The sequence below is a fragment of the Penaeus japonicus genome, unplaced genomic scaffold (genome assembly GCF_977035675.1).
Source record: "Penaeus japonicus unplaced genomic scaffold, GWHDUDI00000001_assembly GWHDUDI00000026, whole genome shotgun sequence".
Classification (NCBI taxonomy): Eukaryota; Metazoa; Arthropoda; class Malacostraca; order Decapoda; family Penaeidae; genus Penaeus; species Penaeus japonicus.
Window position 1 is genome coordinate 30,661,488 of NW_028234428.1, and position 10,000 is coordinate 30,671,487.

General features: G+C 40.4%; 1 protein-coding gene across 18 annotated transcripts in view; it reads right to left on the minus strand.

Moving 5' to 3' along the window:
• Klc (kinesin light chain) overlaps positions 1 to 10,000 on the minus strand; it is a 155,572-nt gene that overhangs the window by 143,638 nt on the left and 1,934 nt on the right. For 12 of the 18 annotated variants that reach the window (XR_015192344.1, XR_015192338.1, XR_015192337.1 and 9 more), the window contains exon 2: positions 2,596 to 2,652. The exons of 1 other annotated variant lie outside the window; for it this stretch is intronic. Coding sequence is in view for 9 of the 17 variants with exons in the window: in XM_086552284.1 (XP_086408410.1) it covers positions 2,596 to 2,615 (20 nt within the window). In the remaining 8 variants the exon portion in view is untranslated. Of the gene's footprint in view, positions 375 to 2,595; positions 2,653 to 10,000 lie in introns of those variants that run through there. 5 more of the 18 variants (XR_015192340.1, XM_086552276.1, XM_043004900.2 and 2 more) reach the window with 1 other exon arrangement.

Here is a 10,000-nt window from a genome sequence, read left to right on the forward strand (position 1 = left end):
TAGGGCCGAGCTCAAATGACTAGGACTTGGAGGAGGAGGAGGAGGAGGAGGAGGAGGAGGAGGAGGAGGAGAAGGTGGAGGCTGAAACTAACTGGATGGATGGAGCCCGAGACTAAAACTAGCAAACTTTCCACGGGTCGTTTTAATGAATCGTGATTTCCTTTCTCTCTCTCTCTCTCTCTTTGGTTTCGTGGATTCAAAGTCGTTTCGTCTTCCCTTCCCTCTCCTAGCGGGCGAAGAGTTGAGGAGACTCACACACGGGCGTGCATGTCGGGTAAAAAAATGCAGCTGTGGATCAGAGCGCGGCGGTATATCCCCCTGACATCCCCCCGGGGAGAGCTAACGCCATGACACACCGACTCCGACACCAGACTGAGCCGAGCGTCCACCTCCGCTGTTGCCGATGTGCCGCCTACACCGCGCGCCCCGACTCGCCACCAGTCTTCTCTTTCTCTTTTTTCTTGCCCCACGAGTGTGTGTCGCCGTGGGCCTCCGCCAATCTCTCGGGCATTGGCTAGCGCCAGGCTGCGATATTGAATCCCGTTGGAGCCTCACAATCATTCATAACGCCGCCCAAAAGTCGCTTCCGCGTAATACACGAACCGGCAACTACATTCCAGTGAATCAGCTGTCATTGACAAAACAAGTGAAATCCAACGAAAGGCCGTGTCTCCTTGCAACAACCCTTCCAACGCGACACCGTTCTCCTCTAATTAATTCAAGTCATTAATCCAACCCCAATATTTCGGGAGATCATCCTTGAATGGACGAAACGAGTCCTCCCATGTCGCGGGTCGTGCGCCAGGCAGCGGCGACAGGGGTTTCGGCGTGAGTCATACAGCGCTGCCACGTCTCTTCTTCCTCCTCCTGCTCCTCCTCCTCGTCGTCGTCCTCCTCCTCCTCCCGGTGCTCACGAACCCTTCAGCGTCACGCCTGGGCGGGCCCGGACGTCCTGCCGGCCTCCCACCCTCCCGCCGGAGGTGGGCGCGCACCTGACTTCGCCAGCCGCCCAAAACTCGTAATTTACATGCGATTAAAACAAGCTAATAGTCTGCTCCGATCACCTGACTCGGTCGCCGCCGAAACGGGAAGCGGCGGACACGAAGAAACGACAAAGAGTAATTAGTGTGTCATTCCGAGATACTATCAGCCACACCGCGACCGCGTCCTCCTCAGAAAACAAATTCCTAAACGGAAAAAAGGTCGTTGGCCTAATCCTAAAAAATTTCACCCAAATAGATTTTCCTCTTTAAAAATGTAATCCGTGTAAGCCCAGCTATGCCGAGGGAAAGCTATTAATTATACATTTACGTGCATCTATTTTGTGGTAGTGTGTTGGCATGAATTTGCATGCGCGTGCGTTCGTGTTCGTTTCGTTGAACAAGATGCATTAATATCAAGAGCACACTCTCTGTCTCTGTCTCTGTCTCTGTCTCTGTCTCTGTCTCTGTCTCTGTCTCTGTCTCTGTCTCTGTCTCTGTCTCTGTCTCTGTCTCTGTCTCTCGCTCTCTCTCTATATATATACATTCATTTATGTACATATATGTATATATATGTATGTACATACATAACAAACATATATATATATAATATATATATACACATATATGTACATACATATATATATATATACATATTTGTACATATATATATACATATCTGTACACACACATATATGTGTGTGTGTGTGTGCGCGCGTGCGCGCGCGTGTATGTGTGTGTGTGTGTGTGTGTGTGTGTGTGTGTGTGTGTGTGTGTGTGTGTGTGTGTGTGTGTGTGTGTGTGTGTGTGTGTGTGTGTGTGTGTGTGTGTGTGTGTGTGTGTGTGTGTGTGTGTGTGTGTGTGTGTGTGTGTGTGTGTGTGTGTGCGTGCGTGCGCGCGCGTGTATATGTGTATGTGTGTGCGTGAGCGCGCGTGTATATGTGTGCGTGTGCGTGTGCGTGTGCGTGCGTGTGTGTGTGCGTGCGTCCATCCGCCCTTTAGTGATGAAAAACAAGAAAAACGAGAGAAATGCACAAACAGGCGATTAAAAAGTACATGCCGATACTTTCGTCAAACTCTACGGAGTTGGATACCCTTGTTGCACCTACCGATTCCCAGTCCCACGTGTTATAAATTCCTCGGGAGTGACAACCCGACGTGAAAAAGGTTGTTAAATTTAAAAACAATGCTACACACGCCTAAAATACTGGTGATAATACCAGAACAATAATAATAAAATTACTATAAACACTAACAAAAACGACAATAATCATAATTATGGTAACATTAATACGATAATAATTATAATGGAAAAAATAACAATGGCAATAATGAAAATGACAAACAATATCAAATGAATTATAGCAAATACCACCGTAATAATAGCAACAATAACATTACCATTATCACCATCATCATTGTTAAATATATCCATCATCATTATTGTTATCATTACTATAATCGTTCTTTTAAAATCATGATTACCATCATCACCATTATCATTATTATCAATACCATTAAAGTTATCACTGTTATCGTTATTACCATCATCATCATAACAATAACAACAACGACAACAACCCAACGACAATAACAACTCGTAAGGACGACTTACCCTTGTGACGACTCTTCCATACTCAGAGTGACATCTCCCAAGGGCGGTGTGGCTGGGCTGTAGGGGAGACAGAGAGAAAAAGAGGTGAGTGAGAGTGAGTGAGTGGGTGGGTGGGTGGGTGGGTGGGTGGGTGGGTGGGTGGGTGGGTGGGTGGGTGAGTGAGTGGTGAGTGAGTGAGTGAGTGAGTGAGTGAGTGAGTGAGTGAGTGGTGAGTGAGTGAGTGAGTGAGTGAGTGAGTGAGTGAGTGAGTGAGTGAGTGAGTGAGTGGGTGGGTGGGTGAGTGAGTGAGTGAGTGAGTGAGTGAGTGAGTGAGTGAGTGAGTGAGTGAGTGAGTGAGAGAGAGAGAGAGAGAGAGAGTGCGTGTGCGTGTGCGTGTGCGTGTGCGTGTGCGTGTGCGTGTGCGTGTGCGTGTGCGTGTGCGTGTGCGTGTGCGTGTGAGTGAGTGAGTGGCATTACGTCACGGGAATTGCATGGGATCCGACCTTTCCAGCTGATTGGCAAGGCCGGTTAACGTCTACGAGATTGCGGGCAAGATAGGAAGTGGAACATATGGGGGAAGAGAGAGGGGAAAGGGAGACAGAGGGAGAGGGAGAGGACATAGAGAGAGAACGGTGAAGGGAAAGAAAGAAAAATATATATATATATACACATATATGAATCAAAAAATAAAATCAACATGGAAACAAAGACTCCCCACAACATTATACCTCAAACTATCACAAACGAGACCATCACAGTGCTCGACCCAAACACTTCCCCCTCACACTTCCCCCTCACACTTCACCCTCACACTTCACCCTCAGTAAAGTCTGCGGAGTAAAATGACTTGCTCCACTGATCAACTGGATTCGAGACGTGTCATGTATCCGCCACCGTAATTGCATGCAACAATTAACAGAGCTGGCTAATGATTTGCAACATGGTGGTTTGTGTCTGTCACTTAAATAACTTGATGTACAAAAAAAGATGTTGCTTAGAAGACGGGCATGTATTACTTAATTATGCATCGTTACATACATGGCTGATACCGATACTGCAATCAACTATCACCATTGTTAAATGTCAGATATTCAATTGCAACAGGGTTTGAACCCATCATTTTTTATTACTCGAATCACTGATATCAATTTGCAAGACAGATTTTCGTCTGCCCCATCTACTACTATGTAGAAGAAGAGGGAGGATTAAGAGACAGGGAGAATTGAGAGATGATGATGAGGAGGAGGAGGAGGAGGAGGAGGAAGAAGAAGAGGAGGAGGAGGAGGAGGAGGAGGAGGAGGAGGAGGAGGAGGAGGAGGAGGAGGAGGAGGAGGAGGAGGAGGAGGAGGGGAAGAGAAGGAGGAGAGGGAGGAGGAGGAGGAGGAGGAGGAGGAGGAGGATTGAGGGAGGGGAGGAGGAAGGAGAAGAGGAAGAGAAGGAAGGAAGAGGAGGAGGAGGAGGAGGAGGAAGAGAAGGAGAAGGAGAAGGAGAAGGAGAAGGAGAAGAAGAAGTGGGAGAAGGAGAAAGAGAAGAAGAAGAAGGAGAAGAAGAGAAGGAGGAGGAGAAGGAGAAGGAGGAGAAGGAGAAAGAGAAGAAGAAGAAGAAGAAGAAGAAGAAGGAGAAGGAGAAGGAGAAGGAGAAGGAGAAGGAGAAGGAGAAGGAGGAGAAGGAGAACAAGGAGGAGAAGAAAAAGAAAGAAGAGTTGCAGAAACAGCTGCAATGAGAAGACCAACAATAACACAGGTTAATGAGTTACTTCTCGCATCTCCCACGAAAAAATTACAGTTTACTTTTACAAATGCATTATTCTGATTACTATTTCCTCAACAGCTGACAGCCTGCTCCCTCCCTCCATTGTGTTCTTGCTTTTGTAAGGAGGCAGGACAGGTACAAAACTCCTTCCCTTGCATTCACACAAATATATGTGCAAATGCAAGGCACTAGCAATGTATTCTGCAGTATAAAGCAACTTGTACAAACACAAGGCAGAAAAGATGTGGAACTTCAGGAAAATATATGTATATATGAAAAACAAAAGAACAAAGAGTTTTCTACATAACACTTTTGTTCTCTTTATGCTGGAAGCAAAGACAAAAATTATCCCAAGTTACAGTAGTATATGGGTCAATCATTGAAGAAAACTTAAGAACACTTCATAACATCAGTATTCACATGAAATGGTATTCTAAACTATTAATAACTCACATCTAATATTGACCTTTCCAAATAAAAGCTGCCACAATTAACACTTTACAATGCCATATGATGTAAAAATATGAAAGTGCAAAGCAGTTATTCTCTGAACATTAAAATACTTTATTATGTCAAGGATATGGTGGTATTCAACATCTATTTGCATAATAAAATAAATAGAAAAATCTGACTTGCATCCTTTAATAACAAAAATGAAGCATATACATACAAAATGGATCTTTTCTGAAAAATTGTGTCCATAACCCAATTCTCCTTTGATCTATTTCATATCTTTGATGGGTAATAGTTTCTATGAATGCAAATTAGAATTGATTACATGCTGCAATACACACTGAATAAAAGTGAAACCATATCAGATACAAATGATCAGTTCTACTCTAGATATTGATAACAGCTGCATTTTCACAATGATAATATCCAACCTAGTCCTCCCAGTTCTTCCTACAAATGGATCTAAGATGCAGGATGTATTTTCCATAAGCTTTGGGCTTAGGAGTGGTCTTTAAAATGATACAAGGATAAAGCCGATTATTTTATCACCCGGTTGTATGCGTGTACTTTAAATATGTACTTATTGTCGATAATCAAAAATGGTGAGTTTGTTTACTTTCTGTGCGTAGCGAGATTATCTTTATGATTCAACAACTTAAAATGGAACAACTGTATCCAGTCAAATCCTATCTCCTCTGTGCATTCTTTATTTAAAATTTTCAGAGCAAGAATTTCAACAATCTATACAGAACTGACAAAAGCAGGAAGCCTGTCAGATACCTTCATCTCATTATGTAAATCAGGCTGACAATATAACAGGATAGTCTCCAAGCTGACACGGATGCCAACGTATCTCAACAAGAAGGGATATGAGAATTTTGTGCAATATCATCAGATTATTTAAAGTAATAATGCAAATCCATTTTAACGGTAGAGGATTAGACAGCATCCAAAAATAAAACATGGAGGAAAGAGACAAATAAAGGGGTACACTATATACAATACAATAACAAAAGATAATATGAAGATAATGAAAACCTTGAAGCTGACATAAACATAGACATGAAAGAGGTGTAGAAGACTGTAAGACATAATTGTCTCAAAAGCAAATTTAGAAACAAGAGGTGATGGATGATGTTCGTAATTTTAAATTTGACATTGGGATAATATGGGATTCCCTTCCATGCATAAAGGGAGAGACTAAATTGATACTAGGTAATGATTCAAGTGGCTTTGACTATTAGAGTTTAGATACACATTTTCTGCAGTTACTGAACTCTTTTGTGAGGTAATGTAGTAAATTTCTAGCTTCCATATATATATACCTGTAAGCTACGAATACCTATAGATGGCAAAAACACTATTTTCCTGCTAAAATTCTCTAATATTAATGGAAAGAAAATAAAAACTAATAAATCTTATTGGTAATACCACAATACCTCTACTAATGATACTGATCTTGATAACACTTTAACCGCACAAGATTTTGTCATCTTTCTCTTTTCTTTTTTTTTCATTGTTTACTTCATTTATCTAAGTGTATTTTTCACCCAATTCCTCATACCACAATCAGCGACAAAATATATGTAAAAAAATCCTGTCTTTATTTCCTATGCAATGGCACCACTGTATAAAGAGTAGCAATTACATATAAGGAGGAATTGCCATTATTACAGTACATGATAATAATAGAAACTGAATCCCGTTTCTTCATTACATAAACATTTTTAAAAACGTATCATACATTGAGTCTTCCAGTTTTCCAACCATTAAAGATATTTCTGAATATGTGACCATAGCACTTCCATCGAGTTAGCAGACTTCTGGTATAAAACCTGAGCTGAACATAAAGTATATGCAAACACTGACAGTCAACTTAGCGGCCAGTTCAAAAACCTGTGATCAATGGGTTAATAATATCCCTTTTTTCAAAGAGATTTAAACATTGTTTTGGCCATTCTCTTTTCTTATTGGAAAATTTAATTTCCAACAAAAGGGTAAATGAATCAAGAAAGACACCCCAGATATATGAAAGATAATGAATGCAATATGTCTTTTGAGAACAGTGTCTGAGACACAAGTGCATCAGTTTAGAATGTTCTTCATTATTGAGCTGATTCTGTGGTCTGCTTTGTGTTTTTTCGTATTTCAAGTTGATAACAGCAGTGATGAGAAATTGGTAGTGAAAAAAGGAAGTAGAAAAATAGTGAATTCAGGGGTGTGATAAGTACTAGCAAAAAAGGCTACTCATGGTTATGCACATTATAAACCCACTGGTTGCAGATGGCGTCATTTGCTGTCAAGGCAAGCATAGGCCTAGACGCAGATGAGCAGCACCATATATGATAATACCGACACAAGGCTGTATAAACTTATTTAAAAATACCGCGGCCAAAGGGTTAAGCTGTTGGTGATGTTATAAGTCAATGAGGTGATTCACTGCTTTTCCAAATAATTTTTTTCATGCATGACTTTCTTCTGTTACCATGATGATGATGCAATGTATGCACCATACCATTTTCATGTCACCATCAGCTTGATGGTGAAAAAAACAACAATGAGCAGCCCCTTCCTTATACCCATCAAACATCAAAAATTATATTTGTTTCTAGTTCTTGTGAAGGAACCTTTTGATATTATAAATATAAATTGTACACAGATGTCACATAATAAAGGATTGTCAGTAAAAGCAGGCAAGGCATGTACAGCAGGCATACAAAGCTTTCAAGACCTTCATCTCTGGTGGTTCATGGGACACTAAAGGAAGATCAGTTTCCGGCTATATATGCTGACTCTTGCTAGAATACATATATTTCTTTTTTGTTTGATTTTCAACATCTATTTCTTTCCTTTCTTGTGAAGCTATCAAGCACCAATCACACAATAGTGCATATCATCTTTGGCCGTCCGAGGATTCCCAAATAGACATGCATGACACATAAGAACAAGTCCCGTCTCTCCCTGTATTAGTGACTGGTTTTAGTTCTATCTTGCCACATAGAATAAGATATGGTATCTTTCATAAAGCAACAATTGAATAAATATATCCCTGAGGTCACAATAACTTGATTACCTATGGCATGTCTAACAACATGACATGCTAGAGTTACTTAAATAGTCAATAATTTTTGCCCAATAACTTCTCTTGTGTACTTTATGCATCGAGGATAAGACAAAATGTGTTATAAAGAAATAATTACAAAAAACACTGATTGTACAGCCTGTCTGAACAGTTAAAAAGTATTTGACTTTGTTAAATATTGTAAATATACAGATTAGAACCCTATCAACCAATGATATCACCACTCTTTACCAGATATTCTGACAAGTTAAAGCTTGGATTAGTTCCTCATTGGACATCAAATCAACAGGGAGGTACACAAACTCTGTCTTGCCAAAGTATATGTGGTGGAGCTTTACTGACTATTGCTGAAGCTCGAGTAGAGCCAACTGCTTTGACTGATATTTAAAATCCTAACAATAAATGGCACCACTCTCTTCTAGCACCAGCAGGAAAGAATACCTTGAATAGCACCTATCCACGGTCTGTATCAAGTGTTATCTTCAGAGAGCAATGACACACAGCATGATGCTAACCTCTGGCTCTAAAGTAATAACGAATGCAGAATGAGAAGAGGTATGGCTGCTTTGTGCTGTGGCACTCAGTCGCAAGTACATGTCTCCTTCTTCTACCTTTTCCCTTCATTTATTTTCATTAAGGACGGTTATTTCATTCACATCTATTTGTGAAAGTAAATGCATACAAAAAAATAATAAAGTTGTTGTTTTTTTGTCCATAAAACTGTAGAACTTTTATCACACTGAGTATAAAGAATAAAATGATTTGGACACAAACATGGATCTAGTATCATACCTCAGGTGAAGTTCCCTAGCTCTGCAATTAAACCTATAGTGCTTTGCAGGTGGCATTAGTGCCTCTCCTGGGGACCAGTCAAACAAATCTATCAGAAATAATAGTATTGTTTAGTTTTATCTAACAATTCCATAGATTTTTCTAATGTCATCTTCTGGTTAATTACCATAAATCTCAGATCTCATTAGCTCTACATATCAACAATGTGCTAACAATGTACATTACTAAAAAGTATAAATGCCTACATTTTGAACATGCACTCTGTAGAAAAAAAGATGGATATGAAGTATTCAACAACTGGGAAAAACAAGAGTGTATATGAATTATTGAAGAGACACTTTATTTTAATTGTACTTTGCATGCAATTATTATGCAAATTGTTCCTTGTATATCTCAACTCTCTGTATTACAGCCCAACCTCATCCATTTCATTTTGACATGGGAACTGTGACTGTAAACAGGTGATGCATCTGAAATGGACAATACAGTCCTAAGTATTTTTTATGCTGTGAACTTCAAACCATGGACAATGTTGAAAAGGGTACTGTAGTGACCCCAGCATTTTGCCACGTTCAATGGTTGTGAGAGCACTCACTGATAATAATAGTTATAAAAGAGAGTAAACCATGGTGTTAACAGTAAACTGTTAAAAATTGATGCATCTGGCACTTACCTATGGCAAGAACCATTCCAAAATCATGTGATTCCCTAGATCTTTTTATACCTTAGATAAACCTGAATGGTCCTCATATCCAGTTAACCCAATGACGACGGTGCGTCACACCCGTGTGACACAGCCAAAAACTCCCGTTCCGGGGCGTCATGCTATTGTGACGATTTCAATGCAATATTGCAATCGCCCGGCATATGGGACTTCGCGTAGAAAGTGCACCCGTCGGGAAAGGGTTAAAGCATTTGTTAACAGCAGTGACAAAAGCAATTGCTGTGAAACGGGAGCCACAGGTCAAATTACTGCAGGTATATCAGACCTTTTAATATATGATTGTACCATTGTTATGCTCTTCAGCAGATTCCTTCATAGAGCAATAACTGTCACTTTGTATTCTTTATAAGGGATTATTCTTCAATATCCTAAATCCTCCCACAGTCCTATTACTGATGATTAGCCCTGTAAATAAGTGGAAACTAATCTTTCAAAAATTTGCTAACAATAATAATTTACAACAGGATCTCACACAGATAGGGATAAGCCAGATTTGTAAAGCAGATACTTCACTGGGCATATGAGCACTATGGTGAGCCTGCATGTGTCAGCGAATGCTGGCTCATGAGTGTGTGTCAATGAGTATTGACTCGATCTGAGCTTGGTCCTTACCCACCTAGGTG